This window comes from Anabrus simplex, chromosome 14, assembly GCF_040414725.1.
Source record: "Anabrus simplex isolate iqAnaSimp1 chromosome 14, ASM4041472v1, whole genome shotgun sequence".
In the NCBI taxonomy this organism is placed as follows: Eukaryota; Metazoa; Arthropoda; class Insecta; order Orthoptera; family Tettigoniidae; genus Anabrus; species Anabrus simplex.
In genome coordinates, this window is record NC_090278.1 from 77,758,889 (window position 1) to 77,772,407 (window position 13,519).

The window sequence follows — 13,519 nt, forward strand, 5'->3', positions numbered from 1 at the left end:
TCACCAAGAATACCTAATAAAAGAAATAGATAGTGTGCAGAGGAAAGCAGCAAGATTTGTAACAGGGGACTTCAGGAGAAAGAGTAGTGTGTCAGAAATGTTAAAGAAACTAGGGTGAGAAACTTTAAGTAAGAGAAGGATAGATAGATAACTCTTTATTGCCACCCTAGTTTGCACCATCGGTTACAGACAATAAAGAGCATAAAATACACATGAACCCAAAAAACCAAACAAAACAATATAAACCAAACAAAACAATATAAACTAACATACTATTATATATAATATAAAGCTCTAACTATCTACACTAAAACTATTAACTAAGAACCCAAAAAAAACGCACAAAATAATATAAACCAAACAAAACAATTACTATCTACTCTACTTATTTAGCGGTGTCCATGTCGGCGGAATCCAGCCTAACACTGCACCAACTTGACTAAAACTATTGAGATGCCTCTGGTATGCGAGGAACTCCTCCGCATGTAAGGGCATCCCCTACCTTAATTCTAATGTACTAACCCATATCTACTCTCTACAACTAACTAAACATAAAGAGAAAAAAAAAAAAACCTTGGCTGCATGCGGCATTCCCTGTGAGGAGAGAGCCATCCCACCCTGGCCACTATCAGCCACTCCTCCCAGGTTAGATATTACCCCCACCTATAACTCGTACTTCTCTCCTCATTTTACGTGGCGAATCATAGAGGCGGTTTCCGGTCCATCATACGATCCGTCACGCATTTATCTACTGCTCCGCCTATAATCGTGTCGTCTTACTTTCCTGCCACCATCTTGATTCACTTGTTATTCTGTGAGCGGACATGTTTCCTCTTTCACCTAGGGATGGGACTGCACCATCCCACCCGTCTGTCTCTTATACCCCTCCCCCCTTCCATTCCCCTCTTACTCTTCCTTGCCTCTGCCCATCTCTCTTATAATACTTATTTGCTAACTTTTACAGATAATCATAATATTTATACACTATATACAAACGCACTTGATGACAATTTCCAGTTCCTTATTCTTGCGACTCTTAGACTAAAGCTACTTCGTAATTGCATTTTTTTTTTTTTTTTTTAATAGTTTAACTTACATATTAAACCACCGAATTGCCACAAATCAAATCTGTCTTTTCCTTTTGTTTCCTCACATCACTTATCAATCCTTTCCATCACTAAACAGTCCAACAGTTCCTCTTCCTCACGGCCACTCATTACTTATTAAAATTTTTAAGCCAGAGTTTAAAATTATCTACTATTATATTATCCAAACACCTTTTCTTGTCCACTAACCCTATCATTCATATTCAAACACTGTTTACAAATGTATTTGTTGCCAATTCTCTAGCTCCTACAACTCTTAGACTAAAACTAAAAACTACTCTCTATTTTTTTTTTTTCTAACATTAACTACCACCTCCGTTCTCTCACACGTGCAATCCTCTCCAAATATATACAAATCTTCTTTTCATCATACAATCAGATTGTACTTCGAACTCCTCTTATTGTCTTAAATTTTTATATAACCTAGCAGTTTCGTCTACCTCCTTCCTCTCCTTCCTCTGTAACCCTCTTTTACCCCTTATTCTCTTAATTTCTTTATAAATCTCATTCTAACCATATTTAAATATTTCAAAATATTTGTTCCTCTTCCCCATTCTCTGGCCAGCCAAACCGTCATCTTTTCAATTTTTTCTACTTTTTCTATCTCTTTTTTACTCAACGCTTTCTTTTTTCAACTCTTCTAACTCCCTACATTCGATGAATATATGTAGGTCCGACCATTTTTCTCCACACAGAATACATCTACCTGCATTTTCTGTACCTATCCACCCTCTGTTTCTAGGAGTTCCAAAAATCCACCAGTATAAACCTCTCTTGCCCTTCCGGTCCTCCACTTCGATTTTCGGGTTCATGATTTCTAACAATTTATTTAATACTGATAGTGAGGCTCTTTCTCTACATTCCATTATTAAACTCTGTCTCTCTATATCGGCAACTCTCCTTATAACCCTTCTCCATACCCATTCTTTCTTCTCTCTCCACCTCTCATATCCTATATCTCCTAACCCCAGTTTTCGTAATTTATTTTTGCACTTATTTACCCAATACCTCTCGTTCTCCATATTTTTCTGGAACCTATATGTGTCTTCCAATCTCATCCAATACTTCATCACCCTCTTGGCTATAGTAGTGTCTATCGATTCTTTACATACTAATCTAGCCCCCACATTTGCAGTACAGTTTGGGACTCCCATAATAATCTTACTAAATTTTGCCACCACCTGGTTTAGTTCTTTTCTATTTTCCTCTAATCCCCATATAACATTTTTCCTTTGACCATTGATTGGAACACCAATCTCTGTATTTTGTACTTTATATCCGGAAATTTATTTTCTAATATCCCCACTACTGCCAGTGCTCCCCTCCCTTTATATCTGGCTCTTCTAATCTGATTTTCCCACGTACCGTTACTACTAATTATAACTCCTAAATACTCCATTTTTTTTTCTGGTCTGATTTCTTGCTGCTCGACTGTCCAGAATTTCTTTTCTTTCTTGGCTTTCCTCTTCCTACATATCATTATCTGCGTCTTCCGTACATTTATCTTGAGTGCCCATCTTCTAGTATATTCCACTACCTCATTTAGTCCTCCTTGCAATCCCTTTGCTGTTAATGCCAAGATCAAGAGATCGTCTGCAAATAGCAGCCCCGGTATCTCCCTCTTCCCAATCCAAGGGCATTGCCATCTCTCGCCTCCATGTCTATCCAATATATTATTTATAAACAGTAGAAATAATATGGGTGATAGCTTACAACCCTGTCTCACACCCCTTTTCGATTCCATACACTTACTCAACCCACCCCCTTTTAGTTTAATCATCACCAATACTTTCTCATATATTCCTTCTATTGCCAGCCTCATTTTTTCCGATAACCCAACCTCTCTTAATCTAGTAAATAACGCCTCTCTATTCACTGCATCGAAGGCTTTCGCTAAATCTACTGCTGTTACATATAATCTCTTCCCTGCTATTTTCACATACTTCGTAATTAAAGTATCCAAAATCCATATATTATCCACAGTATTTTTCTCTTTTCGAAATCCATTTTGATAGTCCGAAATCCTTCCATATTTCTCTGCCCAATTTATAATCCTATTAGCTAAAATTCCTGTATATACCTTCGACAGCGAGTCCAGGAGTGTTATTCCTCTATAGTTGTTTGGATCACTTCGACTTCCTTTGTTCTTATATATAGGACAAAGTACTCCTTTTCTCCACTCGCTAGGGAATTTATTCGTTTCCCATATCTTGTTAAAAAATTTCACCATCACTTTCAACATTACTTCATTTGCTCCTACTTCCTTCCATATCCTGTTAGTAATACCATTTGCCCCACCCGCTGTTTTGGTTTTTACTTTACTTAACACCCTAACTATTTTATGACTTGTTATCTCCTCATCTAGTAACTGTACTCCTGTTTGTACTTCCTTTACAATATACGTCTTTTCCATACCCCCCTGACCTTCTCCCCTCCCACCCAAAAGCTCTGCAAAATATCCTATCCACTCATCTTCTGTTATCATTGTTCCTCCCCCTGTCGATCTAGTTCTCTTTATCTTATTTATAGTTTCCCAAACCCTATCAAATCTTTTCTCTTTGCAATACCTGTTCACTCTCTCAGCTTCCGCCTCTTTCCAGCACTTTTTTTTCTCATTTAGTAACTTCTTGTAATCTCTTCTTAATTTACAATATTCCTCTCTTTTCCCTTGTTCCCCTCCTTTCTTGAAGTCCGCTAGAGCTGTCATTACAACCATTAAGTAAGAGAAGGGAGAAAACTAGACTTATAGGTTTATATAGAGCCTATACAGGAGAAGCAGCATGGGGAGATATCCGCGAGAGGCTTCAGTTGGAAAATAATTATATCGGCAGGACTGACCACAAATATAAAATTAGAAGGAATTTTAGCAGAAGCGATTGGGGTAAATTTTCATTCATTGGGAAGGGTGTGAAGGAGTGGAACAGTTTACCAGGGGTAGTGTTTGATCCTTTTCCAAAATCTGTACAGATATTCAAGAAGAGAATAAACAGCAACGGAGAAAATAAATGAAATGTTAGAGGGCATTCGACCAGTGCAGGTTAATGTAAATAAAAAATGTATGTGAATAAATTAATTCCATCCCCTGGTCTAAGGAGTTTGGACAGCCAAAGTAGGGGACTGCCTGTAGGGATGAAGTACAGTGGGGACTTCGAGGGCCCTGGGACCGCTACGGTAGCTGTGAAGGCCCTTCAGGAACTCTGAAAAGTGGTGGTAAAAGGGGCTCTGGTTAAGACGCAGCAGGTCATGCTACTTAGGTTCCAGAATGGGTAAAGAAAAGAAAAAGTAAATAAATGCAATGTAAATTTTAATCTTATACCAGTTGTACAGTATCATTTGAAGTAATTCCACGTACTGTATATCAGATGACTGTATTTGTAAGTAGTACAGGAGATATAAGTAGAATTTTGTAAACAAGGTAAATTTATTAAAGATGAGCTGTGTGTTTAATAGAAAAAATTGTTAGCGTAAATTATATAATATTGTATTATAGGAAAATTTTATTCTCTTGTTAATTTAATATTTAGTGCTTGACAATAATGTATTTTAGTGTACCATTTGCCACCGAGGTAAACACCTCATTTGCAAATAAAGAGATTTTGATTCTTTGATTTGAATGAATAATTTTATTAAACACAGTGTGTACAAGAAAAAGAAACATTTAATATGTACAGAAAATGTTCGTAGTTTCCATAAAAACTCAGGGGAAATGTTCTTTTGGTGCAGTCCAGCAGGTGACAGAGCGAGCAGTGCGCACAGTGAACGAAAGCAGAGGGGATCCACATTGTGCCTATCATGTCCCAGGAAAATTCTGTAATGGCCGTTCTTGTGCATTGATGGCGGAGTTGCAAATTCTGACTTTCCACACTCCGGTAGTCCTGGCTGGAGTTGAGTAGAAAGCTGGAAGTATTTCCTTCTTTTTCCTTGTATTCTACTCTACGAGTTCCTGACTTGCTTTTGTATGGTTGATGTGTTATAACATCAGCTGTTCAACGGATGACGGAGTTACAATTAAGGCATAGACTAAACGTGATGGAGTGAATTTTGAAACTCTGAGGGATCTTTAAAAAATTGGCAGTCTTGACTCTGTTAAGTCTTGCCATATTTCTGTTGGTCAGAAAAGGCCACACTGTCTTGATGGCATACGAAGCAATGGGGGCTATCTTTTAAAAAAAAAGCACAGGCCATTTATAATGATAATAGGTTGAGTTTCTTAACAGCCTGTGTGGCAGATACTACTTTTCAGTCTGTTGAACACAAAAGTTCAAATATTACACTATAACATCCTGGTTTAAAAAAAAAACCTATTAAACAAAGGATGACATGATTCGTTCTTAAAAGAACTTGATGGTGACGTTCTAGTACAGTCGGAAGAGAACAAGAGTTGACCAATGGAGGTCAGATACGATAGATGAAAGTGGGGAGCCCTGCACAAGAGGAACCAATGCCAGGACTCAGCGAAGGGCGCCGTGGTGGTCATCCGATGTTCCCAAGTTGAGAGCCCCTAGGGCCCCTTTTAGTCGCCTCTTACAAAAGGCAGGAGATACCATAGGTATTAATTCTACCGTCCCCACCCAAAGCAGGTGAGAGAAGGAGAATCAAGTGTAAGGGTGAATGGAACAGAGATTCCAACAGCTAACAAATTCATGTACCTTACTTGCTTACAGATGAGTACTACTTGAGTAGCAAGAACTTGATGGTGATGTTTTTTTTAAATGTTCGAGTCTACTACTCCTAATAAATTCATCCTCACTCTCACCAAAACAACTTCTACCCTTCCTCATAGCACAAGCAGTCTCCACTATTTGCTGTGGCGCTATACAAATCAATTAGCTGGGACGAAGGACATTTTGTGCGTATTTTCGCTAATTTTATTAATGATTAAAGAAAACAAAGAAAAGAATTATCTGATAAGACAACAGGGCTTGTACAAATGGCTTTAAAAACAAAAAAATTCCTAGTTTCAGTCGGACAAAATGGAAACAAAATGTAATATTTTCTCCAAAAAGTTGACGATGGTGATGATTAGGGCCAGGATGTTTATGCAGTAATAGGTTAGAATGCAAACTTACTGAAGCGAGTAATAAGTAGTGTGTACCTGCATGATGGTAATGCTGTGAGGTTTGCATAAACATTAGGGGTTCGGCCCATTACAACCCCTAGAATTCATGTTACTCCCGCTACATTAGACTCTACTTATTACTCGCTTCAGTAAGTTTGCATTCTAACCTATTACAGCATAAAAATCCGGGCCCTAATGATGATGCTTGTTGTTTAAAGGGGATTAACATCTCAGCTCATCGGCCCTCTCCAAAAAGTGGGGGGCGATCACCCTCCCCCTAATTGCCGCTATTGATCTCTCCAGTGGTTCCCAACAATCTACAATGAATTATTAATTTCCCTTTACCTCCCCTTTTTATCCCTCCTTTTTTTCTTTAACATTTGCTTTATGTCGCACCAACACAGATAGGTCTTGTGGCGACGATGGTACAGGAAAGGATAGGAGTGGGAAGAAAGCAGCCATGGCCTTATTTAAGGTACAGCCTGGTGTGAAAATGAGAAACCATGGAAAACCATCTTCAGGGCTGCCAACAGTGGGGTTCAAACCCACTATCTCCCGGATACAATTACCTCCCTTTGTAAGTCTCCCTTCATCCTCTTTTTTTTTCTTTTTTCTTTTTTTATGCTAGCAGTTTAACGTCTCACTAACACATTGAAGATTTTTCTCGCTATTTGTTTTACGTTGCACCAACACAGATTGGTCTTATGGCGACGATGGGATAGGAAAGGCCTAGGAATGGGAAGGAAGCGGCCGTGGCCTTAATTAAGGAACAACCCCAACATTTCCCTGGAGTGAAAATGGGAAACCATGGAAAACCATATTCAGGGCCGCCGACAGTGGGGTTCGAAACCACTATCTCCCGGATGCAAGCTCACAGCACATTGAAGATTTACAGCAACACAAGGATGGGAAAGGGTTAAGACTGCAAAGGAAGCAGCCATGCCCTTAATTAAGGAACAGCCCCAGCATTTGCCTGGTGTAAAAATGGGAAACCATGGAATACCATCTTCAGGGGTGCCAATGGTGGAATAATAATCCACCATTTCCCAAATGCAAGCTACGTGAACTTAAATTCACGAGCAACTTGCTCGGTCTAAGACTCTTGAACGTAACTGAATTCTTGGTCTTCAGAAGCCTCGTAGTGCAGGAAGAAGAAGAAAGGTATGTTTAATACGTACCTTTATAATGCTGAGGTGTAAAGCTGGAAGTGACCTGGCTGTGGTGTGTAGAGTGCCACTCAACAAGGAGGCTCACTCGTACAGATGTGTCACTCAGCAGTTCGTTCTTATATAGCATGAATATCAATCCATGCAAGTGCTACCACGTAGGGCTTCCAAAATTAATCACATCAATATCTCATGAATACTGCATAAAAGCAGGTCTACTACTATGAATAAAAAAAGCTAATCCAAATATCCCCAGCAATAGTTCTATATGTCTTTCTCTGCAGTCAAAATCCTTTAAGTAATAAAACTGTAAGGATCCTTTTCACATTATTGTGTTTGACCTCTATTCCTATTCTTTACCTAGCTGCAAATCATCACTGGTTGATTGATTGACCAGAAGGGTTCTATCAACTAAGGTTCAGTATTTCATAAACTAAAGGGTCTCTCATATAAAGCCAGACTGACTCACAATTACAGAGTTTTCTTACGTTCCCACCTAATCAATAACTCTTTCTTCTTTATTTGTGTCAGAATACCAACTTTACACACACATAATAAAAATTTAAAAAAACATGATTTCTACATTCTTATTATACAATCACAGATAAAGCAACAATTTGAGAGCTAGATGATTAATAATACCAATATAAACGGTCTGTTATTGGACATAAATTTTCCAGCTAACTCATTCCTGGTTGCTAGCGTTTCGCCCGTGTGCTAGGTTGGGCTCATCAGTTGGTGCCTAGCATACCTAACAAGATGCTGGCTACAGCACACCGTGGAGGCCACTGCGTAGGCTACTTGGAGCCACCGGCAGTGCCAATGCACTATGAGACACTGTCTCACTACCAAAAATTGATGCCTAGCTTGGCTATCAGATGATATAGATGTTGATTCCCATAGGGAATCTGAAATATTTGTCCCGAATGAGTAAATTCCCTATGGGAATCAATATCTATATCAACTAGATGATTCTTGGCCAGTATTGAGCGACGTCAATAGTGTTTGGGGAGGTTGCAATCAAGTCTTTCATAATGCACATTGAAGAACAAGTTTGAAAATGTAAAGATCCAGATATGCCCTAATGGTCAAAGCACAGTAAATGAAATGTCGTATGGCTTTTAGTGCCGGGATATCCCAGGACGGGTTCGGCTCGCCAGGTGCAGGTCTTTCTATTTGACTCCCGTAGGCGACCTGCGCGTCGTGATGAGAATGAAATGATGATGAAGACAACACATACACCCAGCCCCTGTGCCAGTGGAATTAACCGATGAAGGTTAAAATCCCCGACCTGGCCGGGAATCAAACCCGGGACCCTCTGAACCGAAGGCCAGTACGCTGACCGTTCAGCCAACGAGTCGGACGTCAAAGCACAGTGCAAAGAAGTGTTATGAACTACATAACAAATGAATCAGTTATTATGTACCGGTATCAAATGTTCATAAAACTATTGAAAAGGTCAAGCAAAACAATATGACTACAAGAGGCATATCAAGACAAGTTACCTGACCTGTCCACTAATTATGAAAGTTTAGGTGCAATTTTTGAGGTTTCAAAATGAAAAAAGTAGAATTTGTAACATTATTGCCAATTTTGCCTCTTAAGTTTCTCTCTAATTATAAATATGATTCTAATGTGCATTTAATAACAAATAACTATTAAAATATGAGTTTCAGAATAATTTTGAGGTTATTAAATTTGTTCATGAGCTTTAATTTACTCATTTAAACCAACAATCTTACTTTAATTTTTCCTTATATACTATTGTTTCCTTTAATCTGATAAGCATTTTGCCAATTTTGCAACACATTACAATTCCTGTAACAGGTGTTACATTCAAAATAGCAAAATAACCACACAAAAAAGTGATTGTCCTTTTTTTAAAATTACATGTTTAGTTCTTCTAGAGTTTCTTTGGTCTGCAATAAAATTTGCAAGTTGCCATTAGCTGGCATCTCAGAGAGAGTTTATTGATTTTCACCATCCATCTCAACAAGAGCCTCCTTGGCTCCGGTGGCAGCGCATCGGCCTCTCACCGCCGGGTTCTGTGGTTCAAATCTCTGTCACTCCGTGTGAAATTTGTGTCGGACAAAGTGGAGACGGGACAGGTTTTCCTCCAGGTACTTCGGTTTTTCCTGTCATCTTTCATTCCAGCAACACTCTCCAATATCATTTCATTTGTCATTCATTAATCATTGCCCCAGAGGAGTGTGACAGGCTTCGACAGCCGGCACAATCCTCATTCTCGCCTCTAGATTGGGGCCCGATTCCTTCCATTCCTGACCTGGTCCAACGACTGGAAATAGGCTATGGATTTTCATCTACCTCAACAAGTGGGTTGCATTTGTGTAACAACCGTCACAGTTTTTTTTTTTTTCTTTAAATATTTAAAATACAGGTAAAAGTTTTATTTCAGAAAATAATAGCCCGTAGTACACATAAAAGTAAGAGCTATCTTTTGCAATTGATGAGATCTTGATAATTTCATTCTCCAAATATGTCTTTTTAACTGTTCAGATGTAACACCCATTACAATGGAATGCCTGTGAAGCGGCAAGGATAGGAATTGTGCCAGCTGTCGAAGCCTATTGCACTCCTCTGGGGTGATGATTAATGAATGACAGATGAAATGATATTGGAGAGTGTTGCTGGAATGAAAGTTGACAATGAAAACCGAAGTACCTTGAGAAAAGCCTGTTCTACTTCCACTGTGTTCACCATAAATCTCACATGGAGTGACTGGATTAAAGGAAAGAAACCTATTCAAATAATAGTTTGTAACAGTATTTATGGCTAGACTACTGTATGTACTTGGAACATAACTAAGTTGGTACCAAATCATCGTCATGTGGAGCAGTTTCCAACCACTGGCTCTGCTTGGAACATAAGCCTCTCCATCGTTTTCTGTCCATCCACTACTTTTCTCTCACTCTTATCCAGTTCCCTTCTCTTGTCTCGATGCTCTTCTTTACACCTTTCAGCTACCTGTCCCTCGGTCTTCCTCTATGTCTCCTTCCCTTCAACTCCATTTCTGACATCTTTCTTGGTATTGTCTCTTCTCTCATTCTCTTAACCTGTCCACACCACAGCAACCTTGATTTTTCTATCTTTTCCTGTAAGGGTACCTCGTTTACTATCCCATTTCTTACTCTGTCTGATCTTGTTAAACCTACTCGACACCTATGAAACTTCATTTCCACTGCTTATATTCTACTTTTATCCCTCTCCTTCTTCACCCGCTTTTCTGATCCACACGTCAAAATTGCCACAAAATATGACTTTTAGATCATTCTTTTACATCTCTATGATACATCCCTGTTCCATATCAATCCTCCCACATTCTTAAAGAATTCATTTGCACACCTTCCTCTTTCATTTATTTCCATCCTGTTTCCTCCATTTTCTTCAATTACACTTCCCAGGAATTTAAAGCTTTCAGCTCTTTTCAAGTGCTTCCCCCCTAATGTCATGCCATGAAATGAAATGGCGTATGGCTTTTAGTGCCAGGATGTGTCCGAGGACTTCGGCTCGCCAGGTGCAGGTCTTTTGATTTGACTCCCGTAGGCGACCTGCGCGTCATGATGAGGATAAAATGATGATGAAGATGACGCATACACCCAGTCCCCGTGCCAAGAGAATAAACCAATTATGGTTAAAATTCCCAACCCTGTCAGGAATCGAACCCGGGACGCCTGTGACCAAAGGCCAGCACGCTAACCATTTAGCCATAGAGCCGGACATGTCATGCCATCATACGTTCGGTCCTTGTTTCGTGTCGTTACCAGCACTTCATTCAGCAAGATCACAACTTCCTCCCATACATTTAGCATTTCATTAATTTAATACACACCTGCTGTTATCATACATACATACATACATACGTACATACATCTTCATTATCGACTGTTATGTCTTTCAGCATTCAGTCTGCAAGTCTCTGTGAATTTACTAACTGCTGCCACAATCCTGCATTTGAAACTAAGTTAGTTTCGTGGCCTCGTTTACTGTAGTTCCATATCTCTTATCTTTAAGCAGTCAGAATCTGAGTCAAACCACCATCATCTTGGTCTTCCTCTACTTCTCTTACCCTCCATAACTCCATTATTCTCCGCAGTAACCTATCCTCTTCAATTCACCTCACGTGACCGCACCACTGTAGCCAGTACAGCTTGAGTAATAAAACTACAGACTACCTAAAAAATAAAAATAAAAAAGGTAACAGAACAAGCCCTTGTACATGGCGTTCATAGATCTAGAAAAGGCATTTGATAATGTTAATTGGACCAAGCTATTTGTGATTCTGAACGTGATCGGGATCAGATGCCGAGAACGAAGAATTATCTACACTCATGTTCATAAAAACTAGAACACCTTGAAAGACTAGAGATAGGAAATTCATATTCACAGGACATGCAATAGTATGTTCTGAAGAAATGATTAGCATGAACCATGTCGGCCCTCAGGTTCGAGGTCCACATCGATATCTCTGTGCACCACCACCGACTGGTAAAATGTGCCTGAGGCTCTCGTTGTCCGTATAAACCAAAGGTAATGGATCAGTGTGACTTGAGCAGATGTGCAGGATGCCTTGCAGATGTATGTAAGAACTGTACCGTCAAACGTGATACATCCATCCGGGAAATTGCTGCTCGTGTGGGACGAAGTGTGTCAGCAGTGCAACGGGTGTGTACAGAATGGTTCACAGAAGGCCGCAGAACACGACGAGATGGGCCTGGTGGCACCACCCAGACCAATCCCCGAGAAGATAGACACCTCATCTGAATGGCAATTCATGACAGATCTGCGTCCTCCTCAGCTCTGGTGCAACAATAGAACACATCGTACACTACCAGGAGTGAGAGTCCGTCGCTGTTTATTACGGTATGGGTTACCGGCACGTCGTCCACTTCTCCACCTACCTTTGACTAATGTGCATAAACATGCTAGACTGCAATGGTGTATGGAACGACGTCACTGGTGACAGGAATGGCAGCAGATAGTATTTTCGGATGAATCCCGGTTCTGTTTGTTTGAAAATGATGGCTGCGTTTTGGTTCACCGCACATAGGGGGAAAGGCATCGCAATGACTGCATTCGCACAAGACACACAGCGCCAACTCAAGGCCTTATGGTGTGGGGTGCTATTGGGTACAATCACAAATAACAGCTGGTGCGTGTCCAGGGCACTGTGACCAGTTTAACCTACGTGAATGACATCCTGCGACCCGTAGCCACACCCTTACTGAACGACACCCCAGACGCCATATTTCAGCAGGACAATGCGCGACAACATGTTGCTGCACGAACACGTGCCTTCTTGTTGTCACAGGATTTTAGACTGTTGCCCTGGCCCGCCCTATCGCCGGACTTGTTACCAATTGAAAATGTGCGGGATACGGTGAAACGACGGGTGCAGCGATGTGAACCAATGCCAAGCACCAAAGATGAACTGTGGAACCGGGTGAATGCAGCATGGTTGGCTATATCCCAGGACGCCATTCGCGCCTTATACGCGTTGATGCCATCACGCATGGAACAAGTTATCAGCGCCCATGGAGGACCCAGTGCCTACTAGGCAACAGGACACACGTTGAACCTAGGTGACTGAAATGCTAATCGTTTCTGCAGAACATACTAATGAACATGTCCTGTGAAACTTCCTATTTCTAGTCTTTGAAGGTGTTCTGTTTTTTATGAACATGAGTGTACAATCTGGATAAAAATCAGTCTGCTGTGCTAAAAATCAATGGCTTTGAAAAAGAAACAGCAATCCAGCATGGAGTGAGGCAAGGCTGCAGTTTGTCCCCCCCCCCCCCTTCTTTTCACTGTTTATATAGAGCAGGCAGTAAAGGAAATCAAAGAGAAATTTGGATAGGGAATCACAATCTAAGGAGAGGAAATCAAAACCCTGAGATTTGCTGATTATATTGTTATTTTATCTGAGACTGCAGGAAATCTGGAGAAATTGCTGAATGGTATGGATGGAGTCTTGGGTATGGAGTACAAGATTAAAATAAATAAGTCTAAAACAAAAGTAATGGAGTGCAGCGAACGAAGTCAGGTGATGCAGAAAATATTATATTAGGAATTGAAGTCTTAAAGGAAGTAGATGAATACTGTTACTTGGGTAGTAAAATAACTAATGACAGCAGAAGAAAGGAGGACACAAAATGCACACTAGCACAAGC

The 13,519-nt window shown here is 40.2% G+C and overlaps 1 protein-coding gene across 1 annotated transcript in view; it reads right to left on the minus strand.

Annotated features, from left to right (window-relative positions):
- Window positions 1-12,830, minus strand: part of LOC136885316 (opsin-1) — a 56,844-nt gene extending 44,014 nt beyond the window's left edge. The window contains exon 1 of the mRNA XM_068230295.1: window positions 12,645-12,830. Within this exon, the coding sequence (XP_068086396.1) occupies window positions 12,645-12,830 (186 nt within the window). The remainder of the gene's footprint in view (window positions 1-12,644) is intronic.
- Window positions 12,831-13,519: the final 689 nt, after the last annotated feature.